The sequence below is a fragment of the Mangifera indica genome, chromosome 7 (genome assembly GCF_011075055.1).
Source record: "Mangifera indica cultivar Alphonso chromosome 7, CATAS_Mindica_2.1, whole genome shotgun sequence".
Classification (NCBI taxonomy): domain Eukaryota; kingdom Viridiplantae; phylum Streptophyta; class Magnoliopsida; order Sapindales; family Anacardiaceae; genus Mangifera; species Mangifera indica.
Genome location: NC_058143.1, coordinates 16,770,706 through 16,790,910, shown reverse-complemented (window position 1 = coordinate 16,790,910; position 20,205 = coordinate 16,770,706). Strand labels below are relative to the sequence as shown.

Genomic DNA, 20,205 nt, shown 5'->3' with positions numbered 1-20,205 from the left:
ATTTTAGTAATCAAATATTACCCAAACCAAACGCCCCCTAAGAGATTGCAAATATTCCTAATTGTTTTTTATGCTTAGTCTTCACCTATTGGCAAACAAGACAATTGACCACAAAATCTCACATATTTTTCTTCATATCGGACCACCAAAATGTATTAATTAAATTCTAATACATTTTTACACTTTCAAGGTGAGTTGTGTAAAGTGTTTTATAAGCTTATAAAAGAATAAGATCTTTGAACTTATCATTTATGGGAACATAAACTTTACCTCTGAATCTTAGGATACCATCGATAATTTGAAACTTTGTTTTTGTACCTTTTGGTACCTTCTTGCTCATTTGTACACCAATCATCTATACCTAGTTTGTCTCGTATCTCCTCCAGCAAAATAGATTAAATCTTTAATCTGGTCAATGCAAGTATTACAAACTCAATCTGTTATCAAAAAATAACTTACAACAACTTTGTGTGCACCAAAATTTGGAACAAAAGAGACTTTTATACTCAAAACATCTATGACAATGTTGACCTTACTTGGTTGATATCAAATCTCACAATTATGGTATTTGACTAACTCCAACTATCTTATCTACCTCATGTTCAACTATTTTTATGTAAAGAAGGAGTTGAACACAAAACATTAGTCTATCATACTCAATTTTTATGATCTATATAAATATCAACTGTTACTAAATATTCAATGCAAACACTACTGTTGTCAACTCTAAATTGTAAATAGAGTGTATGATCTTATAGTATTTCAACTGTTTTGAGACATATACTATCACTTTACCACTCTACATCAATACAAGTCTTAAAAAACTAGATTTGGATAGTTAAAGTATTACTCGCATATTAGAGTAATACCCTGATATATGGGTAATACTCTAATATCAATAACTAGTCATATTTTTCTGTTTTCCTTATCAAAAAAATTTCTTACACTTGAAACCCCATTGCACTAGGTTTCCACAATTAGAGGATTACATGAAAATTAGAGTGATACTCAAAATTCTAATTAATACCCTAACTTTTTAGAGATCCAGTAAAAATTTTGACTTTATTGCTCTTATTTAATAATAAATATAAAAGAAACAAAAATAAGTAGAAAAATAAATCTCCATCTACTAGATAATAAGCAAAAATATCAATGTAATTTTGTATAAACTGGACAATATTTGGGCTATCCCAAACGGCCCAACAAGGCACTGTAATTTTGGCAATAAGAAGTATCCCTAAAAATCAAACCCAGCGACTTCTTTAGTACCCTCGCTTTTCCTTCTGCTGCTTATACTTCGGTCGGTGCACTCCTCTAGAAGTCTTCGAGCTAAGCAGCGTTGTTGCCCGCTGCTCTGCAAGAACACTAAGGCCGCTAAAGCTCTCGCCGGCTGCAATGAATTGTTCAAGTAACTCTCTTTTTCTTTCCAACTTTGGCTTTGCGTTTTCTGTTAAAACACTCCATCTCGTGATCTAATTCTGTGTTGTTTTTTATTGTACGCACAGTCTCCGGCGAGGTGCCGGAAGAGCCTGTCGTTTCGAAGAAGTCTGGTTTACTCTTTGAGAAGCGCTTAATCGAGAGGCACATTTTGGTATGCATTTTGTTGTTGTTTCAACTTAAAGTCTAGGGTTTATGTTTTATTTTAATTTCTGACAAAAAACGTCGGGAAATTTAAAGATATTTTTACAATGTCAAATATTTGCTTAAGACGTTTTTTCTTCTGTTATATTTTTTTCTTTTATCACCTTGGATTATTTATTGTTTGGATACTGAGAATAGATTTTTTTTTTTTACTTTTTGGTTATAAAAAAATTGAAAAAGAAATCATTTTGGAGAATTATGCATAAAAATTGCTTTATTGAACTGAGCTAATACTATTTTTTTCGTAGTTTAGGTGCTTCGGTAGCTTAGATGCTTTGTTAATATCAATGGGTCTTAGTCACAGAGAATGTCATTTTTGTAATTTTAAAAGAAATGTTAATATTGAAACACAAAATGTATGACACCATTTTAGTAATGTATAACACACTATTGGTAAATTTTACCATTTTTACAATGTAACTGGCCAGGTAATGTTACTTGGACAATACCATTGTGGTCCACATTATGTCATGCGTCTTTTTGTGTTCCTTTCCATGGAAACTAATATATTTGTACATTCAAAGAAAATCTGTAGGATTCTTTTTGAAATTAAAACTTGTAAGAACAACGATAAAAAATTTAAATGCACTTTTTGATGCTTTTTTTAACCTTTAGTATGACAAAATAGGGGTAATAATTCTGTTTCCTCTGTTCTATATTGACCATATATTTGATAGAGATTTATATGGTTGTTTCTTGTGTTATTAGGATTATGGAAAATGCCCAATTACAGGAGAACTGCATACAATGGATGATATTGTTCCAGTGAAAACAGGAAAAGTATGCCTGGTTGTCACTATTGTTGTTTGTGTTTAGTTGTTGCAAATATTTCTTTCTTTCTTTTTCCTACATATTTGGTTGCTAATTTTTTAATCTCAATGACTCGTCTGCAGATTGTGAAGCCCAGACCCTTAACAGCTGCTAGCATCCCTGGGATGCTAGGAATGTTCCAGAATGTACGTGTTTGACATATATTGCTTTGTGTGTGCACTTCTAAAGTTACTACTTTGTTTATAAGTTGGTATTAACTGTTCTGAAAAAAATATTGTTGTCTAATACTTGTTTTGTTCCTTGAACTTGTGCATAATTTTGTTGCAAAATGCAATCATTATTATGAGTTATTTTCTTGAGCTAAGCTCTCATTGTCATCATTGTCTTTTTCTTGTCATGAAAGACATAACTGATGTGTGTTTTGTTACCCTTTTTATCTGAATGATATTTGTTTTATTTATTCTATATTCTGTTGATAACATTATTATTATGAAATTAAGATAGGATAGTTTGTCCTTAACATGCTTTCTTAATAACTACTTGTTGGCAAAGTTCTTTTCCATGTGTTTTTTTTTTTTTTTGTAAGGACTCTACATTGTTTTCATATTACTTACAAAGTTTTGCATGTGAAAGCCATCTCAAGATTTTGGTCGTGTGATACCTGTTTGTGCTTTATTATTGTTGAATCTTAGATGTTTCATATATTGATATTGGTCGTCAATTCTTAATTCTTAAATGCCTCTCTACAATTCATTTCTGTAGGGTTTGTTGATTGTGTGTCAGGTTTTGTTATAATCCTTATTTTGATAGGTGGGGACTTTTACATTTTGATTCTTGATTTTCATATGGCATATTTCTCATAAATTACGTTGTTTGTATTGTTGTAGGAATGGGATGGTTTGATGCTATCTAACTTTGCTTTGGAGCAACAACTTCATACAGCTAGACAAGAGCTAAGTCATGCCCTATACCAGGTAAGCAACTAGCTTATGTTTCCTAAAGTTTGGATATCTTCTACTTTTGTAACTATTTTATAGTCTAGGATATATTATTCATTGATAAATGCTAGTGAAGTATGTTGGTATCTTCATTATATTTCGTCCTGTTTCTTTTTGTGGTAAACATAGACTATATTGGTCATGTACAATGGAGAGACAGGTGAAAAAGATTTATTTATTTATTTTTTTGCTTTTCTGGATACATGAAGAAGAGAGAAGCATAGTAGGTAGCAGTGTCGATGTATGTTTTCCTTTTATCGTCATCCTCTATGACCTCCAATATTTATGTGGTTTTTCATTGTTAATGTAAAATCGGCATTGTGTCGGCATGAATTTATTGTTTCAAATATCATTGGATTGACAGCGGGGCAATTTAGTTGGAAAGATGGTAATATAGCAATGTAATCAGTTTACCATGAAATCTAGTATTAAATCTGTTCTTGCTTCAATATGGTTGCATGGATTTTCCTGTTTTTGTCTTTATTTTTAATACATGTTATGGAACGATATTAAACTGCTGAATGGCTGAAAGAAATTTTTTTTTTTTCCCTGGTCTCTGAATTTGGTTCAAAAATCTAGGCAGCGCTATATATTCTCTTGGTGCAGATTCAGTGCTATGTCTAGGCCATTTATCTTAGAATTACACACCATCTTTTATTGTTATTATTATCTTTTATTGTGGCTATAATCTAGTGAGTAAACATTTAATAAAGTTATAACTTCAGTTGCTTAATGGCATAACCAAATTGATTTTTGTCCCCAGCATGATGCTGCTTGTCGAGTGATTGCTAGACTTAAGAAGGAAAGAGATGAAGCAAGGGCATTACTTGCACAAGCTGATAGGCAAATAATGCCTATGGCAGCAGTTACATCCAATGCTTCTGTGCTTACCAATGGAAAAAGAGGTTTTTTTTCTGCATATTATTAGGTGTACTTCTGTTTCTTTCTGTTTCGTAATGTCCCTCTACTCATTTAATATCTTATTTGAGATCACAGCTATTGACAATGAGGATTTGGGCCCTGGTGGGAAGAAATTACGTCCTGGAATTTCATCTAGCATTATAACTAAGCTAACAGATTGTAATGCAACACTTTCACAGCAGCGGAAAAAGCGTCAGGTACTTTTTATGTTGATCAAGAAATTGCATTTGTTTTGACATCAATACTTAACAAAATTTTTAGGTTATTCTCTCTCTGATATCTGTTTAGTACAATTTTAGACACGGAAGTAGTTTGAAGTTCATTCTATAAGTTTCTGCTGACTTTTCTTCTTCTTCTTCTTCTTTTTTTTATTTTTTTGTGTTTTTTTTCAGATTGCTCCAACTTTATCTCCTGCTGATGCTTTGGAAAGGTATACCCAGCTTTCTAGTCATCCTCTTCACAAAACAAACAAACCCGGCATTTTTTCTATTGATATCCATTACGCCAAGGTATGGCTTTTTCCTTAAATTAATTGTATTTGCCAATCTGGATCTGATATATTAAATATAACTTGTGCATAGTAGTTATTTAGCCTGCATCTTGTCAAGGCAGATGTGTTTTTCTTGTTAAATAAACATGGCAATTTAACCAGGGCCTAAAATTAATTCTGCTCTGTGTGCTTTGGCTTAAGTGTTATGTTTCCAGGATTGCCAATAAATAACCTTAGGTGAGTAATGAATTAAATGAGAATTTAGAAGGTATAAAGATCTAATATTCTAATTGTAAATCTTTCTCTTTGAAACTGGCTTTTGTGATAATATTGAATTTTTAAGTAGGTATAGCCAAGACATAAACTGAGCTGATTTTTACTTGTATAGATTATGGTAAGCAGCTATGTGATAGCATGGATTGAAAGATTTTATTATAATTGCAATGGAAAACTAAAAATTCAGTTGAATAACAACCAACAGAGAACTTATCAAGGATTGTCTATTACATGAACTCTTCACTTAGGAGAATCAGTGTCAGTTACCACGGCCTTGGGTGTTGGCCTGGTTTCTGGACACCATCATAATGGAAATGTGCAATTGGTAATGCAATTTGTGTTGGATATGGCATCTAGCATGTATTATTAGAGTCCAGTCAACTTAATGCTATACCATGGGCTACTAGATGGAGAAAATATTGGATATGACCTTGTTTTGGCACTTTGAAAGTAGTGAATGAACTAAATGGTGCTAATAAGTGGCTTGTTTTGTAGTTTTTATTCTCTAGTTTAAGCTCTTTATTTATTATTTACCTTTTTTCATGGTTTGCAGGATGTAATTGCAACTGGAGGGGTTGATTCAAATGCCATACTTTTTGATCGATCATCAGGACAGATCTTATCTACTCTAAGTGGTCACTCAAAGAAGGTTTCTTTTTTTTTCCTCCCTTTATGTTGTAAATTAATTTAATTATTTTGTATTTTTATTTCCATTTAAATTTCTGGGATAATTGACCTCTTTCTTATATTAGGTTACTAGTGTCAAATTTGTTGCCGAAGGTGATCAATTGTTAACATGCTCAGCAGATAAGGCAAGTCTCGTTCAACTTTACTGGCCTAAATTTTGTGTTTATGATATATTTACGGTGTTCTTGATTTATAGTTTTTTATTTTACGAAAGTATTATGCTTGATGAATCTTAATTAGTTGTTTTTGTTATTTAGACTAGAAATCATTGACCAAAAGGATATATGGAGCTGATACAAGACATTTGAATTTAACATGGAAGCTTTTGTTGTTTGTTATTATTCTTGTTGTATAAAAGAGTGCCAATTCTTATACAGGACTTTTGAGCTTTGAACTTAAATGCTTAATAGGATATTGGAAGCTGTTAAGATTGTGAGTTGGGATCATGCTTAAATACTGAATAACGGGCCTTGCAGCTTTTGGAATCATTGGTTGCAATTTCTGGAGTCATATCTGAAGTATTTGTCATGGAGCAGCTGTACTGGTTGTTTTGATCAATATTATGCATGTCTAATATGCTGTATATTCTAATAGGTCAAGTAGAGACCTTCTGCTAGGTTGTGCTATGCTATTTGTGGTAACTGTATTTTCAATAAGCCTTGTTTCCAATAGTTGATGTTGGCTACTGAATCTACTCCCTCCATTTCATCCTATCCATGAACTTTAGTTGAGATGTGAAAATGTGCTAAAGAAGGGTCTCTGCCACATGTTGGATTTTACGTTTGATCATTCTTCTATATTGATTCATTTTGAGATTCGGTATTTTGCTACTTCATTGCCAAGGTTGTGATGTTAGTGCTAGGGTTTTCTTGGTTTTAGCTTTCATCTAGATTTTATTATGTTGCTTAATATTGTAGACGGTTCGATTGTGGCAAGGGTCTGAAGATGGAAATTATGATTGTAGGCACATCTTGAAGGATCATACCGCAGAGGTAAATGTCTTTCTTCTATCGTATTTAATGGTGTTTGGTAACAGTTGACTGCTTTGGAATGGCCATGTGATTATTCAGTTTCCTGAATTCAAGTGCTGGTAGTTTTAACTTAGAAACTGATTTCAAATTCATTTCTTTTTTAAGAAACTCAAGCATATATTAACTTTTTTTTTTTTAAATCGGATGTTGCTTTGTTTGAAAACAACTCAATGACTAATAAATTGGGCCTCTTGAAAGATGGGTATTTTAGAATAATTTTTGTAGCTCTAAATTGTGGTTTATTTGTTGCATTAAGTGTAAAGTGACTAGCCCCTTGAGACAGCCTCAAGGCTCAAGTCATCCTAAAACTTGAGGCTCGTCATACGAAAAAATGACTGAAGACATGGGATACCTTCTGTACAATGTGAAAATGATCTTTTTCAGCTGTGCCTTTTGTTCTAATCAAGATAAGAATTATCTTAGCAATATTGAATTATTGATCTATTTGATATTTATGATATATTTGAGAGGTTGGTAGATTTTGCAAATTTGGTTGGGAGTGTTTCTTTATCATATCTTCCTATCCATCATTTATTTGCTATATGTTATTTTAAACAGTTCAAGGTAGTGCAGTCAGAATTAGATTTTATATAATTTTTGTGATTTCTACTTAAACTTGCAATCATAGACAACATCAACATGTATTTACAAACTACAATGATCTATACAACACAGCAATCAAGTACCCCGAAACACAATCAAATTGCAATAAATATTTTGCAATAAAACTCTATGTGCACACTTTTGGTACACAAATGTGTACACACATGAATGTTTCATGATATGATTATGAGATTTTGAATTAATGATAAAATAATACCTAATCACATAATGACGCGTTCATGTGTATACATATTTGTATATCAAAAGTATGTACATATAGCATTGTTTAATATTTTGAACGATTGGAATTATGCAGTTGAGTGAATTATTTCATTTTACTTCATAAAATATTTTGTATCCTTGATGAATGGCCCATGAGGGCTTTGTGGATTAAGGTGGATAATCAAATTTATTTGCTTTTTTTGGCTCAATGTGCCATATCTTAATATAAAATGATGTCAGGTGCAAGCTGTAACTGTCCATGCCACAAATGACTACTTTGTGACTGCTTCTCTTGATGGCACATGGTGCTTCTACGATATATCCTCTGGCTTATGCTTGACACAGGTCCCAACATCTTTTTCTGCCAAATGATGTATGAAAGCTGTGTTTATATTTGACTTATTTTTTCTGGTAATTTATATTATTGTGAGTGTGAAATGAATAACTGATGGTTCTTATTTTATTTCATAGATTGGTGTTAAATTATATATTTGGGCTTGATGTTCTATGTTTTTTCTTAACACTTGTCTAGTAAGAACTGAGTAGGAGGTAAGAAGAGATGGAAACATATAAGGTCCATTGAGGGGAAGAGAATCAATTTACTTTATCGGTAGAAATATGAACTGGAAAAGAGGATAAGTATATTTGCAATTAAGTGATTTATGAATTTAGTGGTAAAGTTTGGAATATATATGTTTTTACCCTTCCCTACTTGTAGGATGCCAACCTTTGAAAATTAGTAATCTCTTTCTATTTCCCTTTTTATTCTCTTCCAAAAACCCAACATAAAGAAAGGTGAAGTCTCTTCTTTTCTCTCTTGTCACCTTCTGGCTTCTCTACTCCTCCTGTTTTCCTTCTCTTATACTATACAGGGGTATAAAAATATGAATTTGTTATTTGTATAAAATATCTATAGTACTCCTGCACTAATCAAATAATGTTTAGTTCTGCAGGTTGGAGACAACACTGGGCCTGAGGGCAGACCTGAGGGTTATACATCTGCCGCTTTTCATCCTGATGGTCTCATCCTTGGTACAGGCACCTCGGAAGCTCTTGTTAAGATTTGGGATGTAAAAAGTCAGGTACAAGATTTTTTGAAGTAACCATTATTTATTGAATTGATTTTTTATTCCCACTTATCTGCTCTATTGTTTTACAGGCAAATGTTGCAAAATTTGATGGCCATGTAGGGGCAGTTACTGCAATATCTTTCTCTGAAAATGGTTACTACCTTGCGGTAGGTGTTTTGTTTTAAAAATGTTGGTGGATTTAGGATCTGACATGGCATGACTTGCCTAATATATTTTGAGCTGGACAGACTGCAGCTCATGATGGTGTGAAGTTGTGGGATCTGCGCAAGTTGAAGAACTTCCGCTCATTTGAATCTAATGATTCAGATACACCAACAAATTCTGGTACAAAATTCTTTATTTATGATCCTTTATAGCCAAATTTAGAAATCTTTCCTTTTGTGCTCTTTTTTTCTGATACAATCTTTCTTCGCTATCTCTTGACAAAAGATACTGAATTTTATTCTTTCTCTATCAACTAATTTGGAAAATGTTGAAGCATCCTTTTTCAATTCTGAGGCCTTGGGATTACAATTTATGACTAATCCTTGTGGTCACTTTTTCCATGAATCAATTTGTGCCATTTACTGAGTGATGGATACAGTGGAGGCCTCTTCTCTCTTTCTCAGTTACACTTTTCTGACATATTTTATGAAGCTACACATAATGGAACTCTCATTCTTGTACTTGCAGTGGATTTTGACCATAGTGGGTCTTACCTTGCAATTGCAGGCACAGATATTAGGTGAGCCTTGTGTACAGTGAATTGGATTTAGAAGTCTTGTGTACAGTGTTTCTGACACAAAAACAAGCAAATAATTTCAAATTATGTATGATATTTTTTAAACTGCAATAGCAACATTCTGAAAGTTGACACTTGTGTAGCAAATTTTTTTAAACTGATATTAAGTTTTGTTTCTACAGAATCTACCAAGTTGCCAGTGTTAAAGCAGATTGGAACTGTATCAAAACTTTTCCTGATTTATCTGGCACAGGTTCAACTTTTTTCTGGACCTTGTGTCTACTTGTATATGTAGCCTCCAGTGCACAGTTAATATACTCTGAATTTGATGGATCTGTTACAATTGCAGGTAAGGCTACTTGTGTGAAATTTGGTCCAGATGCGAAATACATTGCTGTAGGATCAATGGATCGCAACCTTCGCATTTTTGGGCTGCCTAGTGATGATGGCCAGTCAGAGTCCTAAATTATCTCCAAGCTGCCACTATCTTAGAAGTTTTTTCGCAGCTAGTAGTGGAGGTGGTATAACCTGGAAATACCTGGTGTTGACTTTGGTCTGTTAAGAATGAGTAAGGATGCAGAGCATTTTAACATTATGCTTGCTGTAGCAGTGCGGTGTATTCATGTTAGATTCAAGAGGACCCCAAAACAGAAAAAAACGGTGAAACTTTTTAGGTCCCCATCGCATGGAATTAATTGTCTTTGTTGTGCTGAAATTTCAAACCATTCAGTCTGCTTTTGTCTGTAGCTATCATTAATTAATTGCTAAATCTTTACAGTGAGTTTTCGTCAACTGGAAGAACGTTGAGAATTTTGTAAGGCCGTTATCCTTTTACAATACATTTATTATAATTTCAGTTGAGTAGGCAAGGTGAAGAAACGAAAAATGCAGTACTTATTTATGGGCAGGGCAATCAAAGGCTTGTGCTTTAGGAAAGTTCATCGTATGGAATACAATAAAATGTTCCTATAATTATACTCTACAAAAGAATACCTTTCCTTTAATGTTGTTATAAAAAAATTTATTCCCAATTAACTCCTGTTAAGAAAACTTGCTTCATAATTATATTTCAACCTTAAAGGTTTTGGTTCTGTGCTATCATCTACAAGATTATCTCTTTCCTTCCAGCCCACTACTACTCCCAGAGGCACAGTGCTTATATTCATCATTGGGCCTACCTGGTTGCCCTTGCTTATTCTCATTAACTGGACACTTTTGCTTAAGTAGACTACTTGTGATACATTCTTCATATTTATCCAACTGTTCGTTTTGCTGAACAAAATCTTCATGAACTGATTTAAGATCATATTGCTGTTTTTCAGATTTAGAACCATCAGAGCTTGCCAAAGGAACAACAAAGGAAAAGAAAGACGACAAATAATTCCCCCCTCTAGAGTACGATCCCTCCCACCTACACATTTATATCATGCCACCAACCAAGCTCACCAAAATGTGCAAACTGAAGATCAAAGTAAAGCAGCCATTATTGCTTTCTAGAATTTGTTAAAACAAGGAAAAGAGAGTTCTAAAAATGGAAACTTTTAGCCTTATGTTTTTTGATTATATATTCTCTATCTATAAAGAAAGGAAAACATCCACATAGCTAGACTAAATGACATATACTTGTAAGGTCTCAAATTAAATTCCAATAATGCAATATAAGCCTAAAAGCAAGTAGTTGATCACAATGAATTCAGCTTTTCAATTACCTGTGGATGTTGAAGAGGAGGAGGAGAATCAGCGAAGAGACGAGAAAGCTCCTCTGTTACTTTTTCTTTCAATGTATACATATTTGTTTGTGAGAGGGGAAATTAAGGATTTTATTTAAATGGTAGGTTTTTCAGAGAGAAAGGAGTGGAATTTGGAATGAATAATGACTGACAAAAACGGAGGTTTGATTGGTGGTTAGCTGTTTCTCTTCTTTTAAACCTTTGAGTGGGAAAAAGAGGTCCAACGACCATACAACATTTCATTTTCCAACTACAAAATTAATGACTGAGAAGAAACAGATAAACAGATTCTGCCGCTGTGATGGGTGTTGAATTTGGTGGTCTTTTTCTTGTCCTGTCATATACTTTTCCCATCATCTTTCAATTTTTTTCATTTATTCTCCATCAACACCCACCTATTCTAGATTGCACATCCTGCCACACAACAACCTACAAATTCTATAGCTTCCAAATCTGTGGGTAATCGAACAGAAGCCAGCATTGATCACAGCCATAATCATCATAGTGGTAATCAATAACAAACCCCCCATATTACCCACAAATCAACCACCAACAAACCCCCCACAATCTTACCTTCCAAACAACATTACAATTTAACCCTTCAATCCCAACATCACATCCACCCCACCAGTCACACATTCATATGATTCTGAGGAAGATCAGGTCAAACAAAAGTTTCTCCTGATGGTCATGTAACTAACATGATAAAAGTGTTCACCATAACGAAAATATGAGCAAGATTTTCATGGTGATGCAAGTAGAAGTCATAATCTCTACCTAACAAGAGTTGATTGTTAAGATGAAGCTTCTTTCGATACTATGACTGTTTTAGGGTACATAGATTTAAAATAGTCAATTCAAAGAGAGAGAAACTCAAGGTTTTGACAACTCTGTAAAATTTGAAATTGAAAATCTAGATTTCTGTAAATCAAATTATTTGAATGGCCCACTCGGAGATATAATGACAACGTCACATGCTTCAAATTTCTCTCTGGATTTCCATGGCGCACTAGCCAAGGCCTAATTGAGTTGCTCCACCTCGTGGTGTGTCTGCCATGGAGCCCTGTCTTGCCGCAAGCACGATTGAGCTTTGTCGGAGATTTGTTCATACGTCAAAGCTTTATGCGCTGAAGATCCAATCGGCTAGAGAAGATGGTGGAGTAGACTTATCTCTCTATCAAACGATTTTTCAATAGTTAATATTTTTCCTCTCGATTGACTTCTCTCTCTCTCTCGATCTCTCTATTATTATTTTTTAATTATATAATAATATATTATTATTAATATAAATTTATATATATTATTTACATATTTAATGCTATTCTGTTATTATTGTTATTGATTTGAAAACAAATTATCAATCTAAACCTATTTACATAGGCCTTAAAAGAAGTTGTTGATTTTGCAGATTTATATTAATTAATTTGGGTGAGAGGTAGGATGGGATGGGATGGGATGGGAGAATGCAACATAATAATTTATTGTTGGTTTGTTTAATTTATTTTAAGGTTAGAAAACAGTGATTAATTAAGTAATTATAGTTAATTCTTCCATGATTAGTAAGGTTAATTAATTCCATAAGCTATCATATAATATTAATACAAAATCAAAGCCATAATTTATTAAGTCATGTGATGCGGATCAAGTCCCTTAATTCCTTTCTTCTGTTCAAATCCCCTTATGCTGTTTCCTCTTATTCGGCTAGTCTGTCAGTTGATTCTGAAGAAATAAAATCAAAAACAAAGAAAACACTGTAATAAAACAAATGGTCTCACTGTGTTCCATAAAAAAAAAAAAATTATTTTATGATTTTTTGACAAAAAAATTTATTTGAGTCGATTATCTTAAATAAATAAAATTTAAATTTAATGATGGATTTTAAAATAAAAAATAAAATAATATCACGAGGATACATGCGTATACTGTTACTCAAATTTATTATATTTTATGATATTTTATCTCTACAGTTTACATTAGGAATTGTGTATTGTGACCATGCCCTTGTGGAGTGCAGATGCCCTCACATCTCTTCGCTGCCACGCATCCAAACAGGAAGTTCAATCCCAATCGCCACTACACAAAACCACATCACTTGTTTTTTTTTATATTTTTTGTTTTCTAGAAACCGAAAGAACAGAAACCAAAGCAAAAACTTAACGCTCCCTTGTACCCATTTCTGGTATCTTCTAAAAAATCTCTCCTTTACCACAGGCTGCCATGATTTGATCAATTTTAAGTTGTTCTTCAGATGGGTTTTACCTCAAAAACTCAGCTTTTACTTATTTTGAGCTTGTTTTTCTTTGCAAATCTTGCTGAATCTGATAGTGATTACTCTAAGTTGGTGTATAAGGGCTGTGGAAAGCAAATTTTGCAAGATCCAACTGGGGTCTATGCACAAGCACTTTCAGCTCTCTTTGGTTCCTTGGTTTCACAGTCCACAAAGGTTAAGTTTTTCAAGTCTACTTCTGGTAGTGGCCAGACCGCCATTAATGGTCTCTTTCAATGCAGAGGTGATCTCAGTAACAGTGACTGTTACAGCTGTGTGAGCAAGCTCCCAATTTTATCTGACAAGCTGTGTGGCAAAACTGTTGCTGCAAGAGTTCAACTTCTTGGGTGCTATATGCTTTATGAGGTTAATGGGTATGCTCAGGTTTCTGGTTTGGAGCTGTTGTACAAAATATGTGGGGAAACAAATGTTAAGGGAAGTGGATTTGAAGAGAGGAGAGATGCAGCCCTTCAGGTGATGGAAAATGGTGTGGTTACTGGCCATGGATTTTACACTAGTAGCTATCAATCTGTGTATTTGTTGGCTCAATGTCAAGGTGATTTGGGAGATTCAGACTGTGGTGAATGTGTGACAACTGCTGTTCAGAAAGGTCAAGTTGAGTGTGGGAGCTCCATTTCAGGGCAAATTTATCTCCATAAATGCTTTATTAGTTATAGTTATTATCCCAATGGAGTCCCCAGGAGACAATCTTCTTCATCTTCATCTTCATCTTCAGATTCATCAGGTAAAACCAGAGAAACTAATCTCCATGGGGGCTTTTTCGAAGGAAGTATAGTTTATTGAAATTATTGCTCTATCTCTAATGCGTTTGATTGATGTAGGGCCAGAGCCAAATACAGGAAAGACAGTGGCTATAATATTAGGAGGGGCAGCAGGAATTGCATTTATAGTTATTTGTTTGATGTTTGCTAAAAATTTAATGAAGAAACATGATGGTATACACAATTTTAGAGATTATATTAGTCTTATTATGCATCTTTTTGATGAAAATCTAGTCTAAATTATTGTTGCTAACATGTTTGAATCTACTATTTTCTGCAGATTATTGAGGAATTAGGTTGTTCTAAAGATGCAGAGAGAGAGAGAGAGAGAGAGAGGTCTTTTTCTTGGTGAATTGTTTTCTTATGTTTGTTTCTTTGGTGATGGGTTTTTGTAATGCACAGAATTTTTGAAGAAAAAGAAAAAGGAAAAAGGAAGGGGAAAATGTTAGTGTTTTGATGTTACATTTTGATGAAGAAGTAGCATCAGGACATACTTATAAGCATGAATTTTTTCACTGAGGTGAAAAAAGGATATGATCATGAATGTGTATGAATGTTTGCAAAATCCATGTGGGTGTTAATTAATATGTCTTTTTTCTTTTATTTTTATCACACTTCTCTAGAGGCCATTGCTTCATTTTCTTCACTACTTTATGCTTTTTGGAAAGTAGCAATTCATCTCTCTTCCCATTAACACAAACTGAGATGTTGACTGAATATATTTTTAATTTCTATACAGGCATTAACAATGATAAAAATTCCCATATTTCAAAAGAAAAATCAGAATGTCTTACGGTAAATAAAATTATTCACCCAGACTGATGACCATAGAGTAACTAACCCAAGATTAACAATTTTGAGTATGTTTTGTAACTTACTGGAAGAAGGTTTAGATTTGATTTTTTATAATATTTATAAAATTTTAACTTAGTTATGAATCTAGTTACTGTATTTTAAGGTATATCTGTTTAATCAATCCGAATATTGTTCTCTAATTATCAAAGAAAATAGTTTCAGACTTAATATCTTTTAGAGATAATTTAAATATCAAAGAAATAAGATTTTAATCCATTTAAATTATTTTCAATAATATTTAAAATCATTATTTGGTGAATTTTTTTTAATGTTATCTTAAAATTATTGTTTGATATAATGATTGAGGTGGGTTGCACTTTCACTTTGGCTTGTTAAAAAAAACGTTTCTGACCCAGAAACTTTCACTTTTCTTCTTTATAGTACAACTTCTACATGTCAATCTTAAAATAGAAGATTTCTTTGGGCAACAGTTGACCTTTTTTTCTGGGCCAAAGAAGATTGAATCTAATAATTGAGAGAAGGATTGTTTAAACAAAATCATCCCACTTAGCAACCAAACACCAGGTGACTGTAAATTCTTTTCTAACTTTTACTTTTAACTGCGGCAGAATAAACTTTGTTCCTGCCAAGCCGAGTTCAAATCCCAGTCAAAAGAATATACAGCTAGCTGCAGTCTACAAAATTTGGCAGCAAGCTATACGAATATGTACGTGTGCTCTGTGGGTCTCTCTACTTTGGCACTTTGTTTTTGGCAGTATGTTTTTGTACAGGGGAAAAATTGTAACATTTAAAAATTGGGTAAATTGATGTAAGTTAAAAAAATATTGTTTCAAATGGTTATTAAATCACAATGTAAAGTCATATTTTAAATATGTGGGATGGCTTGTTAGGTTTATGTAACTTCAAATGAAGTTAAAATCCATTCTACTTTTGAGCTTATTTAATTATACTGGAAAAGGGTTATAAAAATGTTGTGTCTTTTGTAGTAATCAAGCCTTGGTTAAGCAACATATAGTAGAGCTAATTAGAAGTGAGAGGTAGAGATAAAACATTTGGCCTGTGAAACTTGGTCTTTGACCCACCCCTTCTAGAATAGGAAAACGATTCTCTGATAAAGGTGGACAGAGATAGAAATGAAGATGACTTCAACCTCTGCCGTTAGCTATGAGAATAAATATATTCCCGACTCATCTCCTATCTAGCTTGTCCCTTCCCCAACATAATATCTAAATCTTTACACATTGATTTACTTTTTGAAAATTTTAAATTATTATCGATATATTTTGATACATAATAAATATTTAATCATTTTTTTAGTTAAGAGAGAAAAATATGAAAAATTTTCTCACAAAGATGGTACAAGAAAGAGAGAGAATGAGGATTTTCTTTAATATCTAATTGGAGATAGAAAAAAAGTTTTCTTTATAAAAACAGAGATAGAGATTAAAATATTTGACTACTATCTATCGTGTTATCATATTCGATGAAAGGGAAATTTGTAATTGGATTAATAATATAAAAATAATACATGGGTCGCTTTCCATCGACAACGAAAAGGCAACAAGTCTGTCTAATTCATCCATATTTGCACCAAAAAGCTTACTAATTATCGTTCATTTTATATCAATTAATAATAGTGCTAGTCTTGCAAGATAACATTCCCTCAAGAAGACAATTTTTTGTACCAAATCGACAGACTGTATTTGTACAGGCATGTCACGTAGCGTGTGGAAGTGGGCTCTCTGTTTTTGTTATCAAATTTTCCTTCGTTTCGTAATGGTTCGTTGCTTTCAAAATGAGATTTTCTTTCTCGATGGTTTGAATTATTGAATTGGCATTTCTCACCGGAACTTCGATGACAATCGAGAACTGCAGTTTTTGTGAGAGATAAGGGAGAGAGGAGGAAGTGGTGGTGGTGATGGCCCCTGATGGTTTTTGCTTGGCTTGGGTCTCATTTCCCACTAAGGTGATGATATAATTAAATGTTATTTTATATTTAATTTAATTTAAAATTAATATTTAATTTTAATAAATATTAGTAAATTAGAATTTTAAATTTAAATAGTAAAAAATTATTGTCTCGCCAGCTAAAAACTTTCATTATTAATAAAAATAATAAAATATAAAAATATTACAAAAGTATTTGCGCTCCAAGATACCAACAGAAATAAAGCTGTATAAAATTATAATTTTATTTGAATAAAAGTAGTTTTGTTATGATTAAAAAAAAGAATAATTCTTATAAAAATAATTGAAATATGGTGAGGGATAATCCAGACCGTGGGTCCTGCTGTTCGGGTTTTCAAAATACAATTGGTGAGTTCCCATTTGGGAAGCTGTGGATGGTACACTTGACGGTTGTTGACGTATTCAAATGATTCGTCTATCTTAAGATAGCATGTGAGGCCCCTCCAGCTGTCTTGTCTTGTATCTTCTCAAAGTGAGAGCGTCGGTCTTTGTCGGCGCACTCCGACGTTGTTCTTTTCCGAGTATACCCTCGTTTCAGCCCTTGACCAGGGTCCAGGGGGCTACTCTTCTACCGTGTTTGGCTCTAACACTACAGTGCTCTGTGTCAGATTGTATAACATCCTTTACGAACCCATCCTTTCACACAACGACACAATTTTATAAAAAAAAATATATATATTATTATATAATTAAATAATTTTAATTTAAAAATAAAAATAATATTTAATTATATAATAAAATATATAATTATTTATTCAAACAATAAAACAAATAGTAATTAATCCTAACTATAACTACTGTAATTTATCATGTACAAGACTCTAAATTGTATATAATTAATATAATATATTTGTGAACTTTTATTAATTTTCATGTATAATTAGAATTTTATTGGTTTAGGATTTTAATTAATCCAATTAAATTGACTTCTTTTTTCTTTTATTAATTTTTCGAACAACACCCCTTTAATACTTTACAGATCATGCAAATTTTTGTATTTAATTTTCTAAAATTAATATCTTTTTCATTTATCATAGTCCGTTAACATGCAACATATGAATAAATAATTTAAAACAACTGTGAACAAAAATTAAATATAAAGGAGGGTCACATATTGTCGGAGTGAAAAAAAGAAAAAGTTTGACCCATCTGATTTTTTAAAGTTGGAAATAATTAAATGACGGGCTCATTATTTGACATTAAAAGAAACATTCGAATAAGTTTTGTGTAATCCTAATATGACCCAATTTAATTTTGTGTTAATCCAAATATGATTCATACTAGATTTTACGTCGAATAACTCAACCGTTAACTGATTTTTGTGTGTCCTGTCAAGTCAATTCTCTGCTCCATTGACAGGTAAATTCCTATGAATTATGCAATAATCCCCTTTTTTCAGAAAATTAAAAATAACCCATCTAAAGATTTTGCAATGAAGATGCCAATAAGAGAAAAGTGAATTTAGAGAAATGGAGGCAGATTAGCATTTAAAGCAAACGCCAACAGACCATAAAAGAAATATTTAAAAGCCATTAACTAAAATTTACTAAAAGGAGAAGGTAACTCTAACTTTGTGAAAGTTTTATAATCTGAGATATAACTGAAGGTAAGAATTATCATAAAACACTAGCTTAAACCAAATTGCATCCCAAGGTATAACAGATGGAAACCTTGTTATTAGAAAAAGACCAATGTCATGATCAATAATAGTAATTGCCGGGACATATTGATGCGCAGCAACAGACTACTGAGACATTAAACAGCTGAAAGTTTGCATAGCCAAAGATCCAGTCAGGAAAGGAAGAGATTAGCCAAGCTAATTCCTATTATTAAAACATAGTATGCCCAGCAGAAAAAATTGCATTATTCATGCTACCAAACAGATGCATAAAACAAGTTTTTGCTTTCAGATAAAACCATACATTGAAGATGAGAAAACTCTGCTCAAAACATCAAAGACATGGAGATATATGGAGGCCAAAATGCAAAGAGCATAGACCATTTTTTTGCAAAATCACATCCCCAGTAACATAACATGAATGATAGAATAAAAGAAACCCGAAAAACAATTCTTCATAGACTCGCATCCCATGAAGTTGAAAATTTATTCCAATGATGAAATTATAAATATTATGTTTATGACTGTGAAATTGACAACTAGAAAATCAGCCTGAACTTACTTCTAGTTATTGAATTGAACTTAGTTTACTAGACAATTAATTTTTACTGCAACAAAACCCTAATCTAAACCAAACAAAACTAACTCCACAAATACAAGTACAATAAGGGGCACAAAAAATAAAAATAAAACTTTTTAGTAAACATTCATCATTTAATCCATCATTCTTAATATATAAATTAAACCATTAAAACCCTAACACCACTCTTAATAAGAAATAATTAAACCCCTTCTAACCTGACCCTGCCAGTGCCAGGTCAGAGACCGAGTTTGCTTTCACTTCTGAGCCGACGGGAGCGGGGGTGGACCAAGCAGGCTCTGCTGTTGCAACTCGAGTTCGCTGAACTGCTGTTCTCGGTCCATTTCAATGATGAGTGGAACCACCAGGATGAGGAACGTGGTCCCCGCAATCCACGCCGCTTTTCCGGTGCTTTTGAGGAGTTTTTTGGTGACGTAGGCCGTGTCGGAGGCCGTGCGTTTGGTGTAGGCCATAATTGAGGAGTCTGAAACGGCACCGGTGATCCTAGTGAAAATGCTTGCGTTGTTGTTGTTGTTGGTGGTAATGCGCTTTTTGCCTTGATTGGACGCCATGAGAGGTCAAGGGAGAAAGGGGAAGAGGGTTTAGGGTTTTTTGTTTAGACGAAGGCTGGTGATTAGCCTGGGAGGACAATAAATCGGGGGTATTCGTGGGCCGTGTAAACACATTTAAAGCCCATAAACATCATGAGTTGTTGATTTTAGGCCTAGGCCTAATGAAACGTGGAAGGAGGATTATTTTGTGAGATTAATTAATTTGATATAATTAAATTATCAACAAAATTATATATATATTCCGAGTATATAAATTATATATATAAATAATATATCATTATATAATTAGATGATTTTAAATTAAAGATAAATTAATACTCAATCATATAATAACACATTATCTGTATATTTATTTTATATCTTCAAAACATGTATATATAGTATTACTCTTAAATTATAGATTCTGATTTTAACTATATTC

The 20,205-nt window shown here is 32.9% G+C and overlaps 2 protein-coding genes and 1 long non-coding RNA gene across 3 annotated transcripts; 2 read left to right on the top strand and 1 right to left on the bottom strand.

Annotated features, from left to right (window-relative positions):
- The first annotated feature begins 1,247 nt into the window (after positions 1–1,247).
- Positions 1,248–10,316, top strand: LOC123221602 (pre-mRNA-processing factor 19 homolog 1-like). The gene is made up of 18 exons (XM_044644455.1): positions 1,248–1,408; positions 1,506–1,591; positions 2,350–2,421; positions 2,535–2,597; positions 3,300–3,386; positions 4,174–4,315; positions 4,407–4,528; positions 4,724–4,840; positions 5,651–5,746; positions 5,850–5,909; positions 6,702–6,776; positions 7,881–7,985; positions 8,594–8,722; positions 8,800–8,877; positions 8,959–9,055; positions 9,404–9,455; positions 9,635–9,705; positions 9,802–10,316. Exons 1-18 carry the CDS (start codon positions 1,396–1,398, stop codon positions 9,915–9,917), a joined length of 1,581 nt encoding a protein of 526 aa, XP_044500390.1. The 5' UTR covers positions 1,248–1,395; the 3' UTR covers positions 9,918–10,316.
- Positions 10,317–10,458: 142 nt separating this feature from the next.
- LOC123221603 lies at positions 10,459–12,405 on the bottom strand. Its single transcript, XR_006503272.1, has 2 exons — positions 11,162–12,405; positions 10,459–10,911 (listed from the first exon to the last, which is right to left on the bottom strand). It is a non-coding gene; the product is annotated as an uncharacterized LOC123221603 (long non-coding RNA).
- Positions 12,406–13,166: 761 nt separating this feature from the next.
- LOC123221601 (plasmodesmata-located protein 2-like) lies at positions 13,167–14,839 on the top strand. The gene is made up of 3 exons (XM_044644454.1): positions 13,167–14,193; positions 14,291–14,404; positions 14,511–14,839. The coding sequence occupies exons 1-3, from the start codon at positions 13,431–13,433 to the stop codon at positions 14,516–14,518; spliced, it is 885 nt and encodes a 294-aa protein (XP_044500389.1). The 5' UTR covers positions 13,167–13,430; the 3' UTR covers positions 14,519–14,839.
- Positions 14,840–20,205: the final 5,366 nt, after the last annotated feature.

Coding starts and splice junctions, on each gene's coding strand:
- LOC123221602 (XM_044644455.1), top strand. Junction 4,316..4,406: donor GCTTACCAATGGAAAAAGAG/GTTTTTTTTCTG, acceptor TTGAGATCACAG/CTATTGACAATGAGGATTTG. Junction 4,841..5,650: donor TTGATATCCATTACGCCAAG/GTATGGCTTTTT, acceptor CATGGTTTGCAG/GATGTAATTGCAACTGGAGG.
- LOC123221601 (XM_044644454.1), top strand. CDS start 13,431: ATGGGTTTTACCTCAAAAACTCAGCTTTTACTTATTTTGAGCTTGTTT. Junction 14,194..14,290: donor TTCATCTTCAGATTCATCAG/GTAAAACCAGAG, acceptor TGATTGATGTAG/GGCCAGAGCCAAATACAGGA.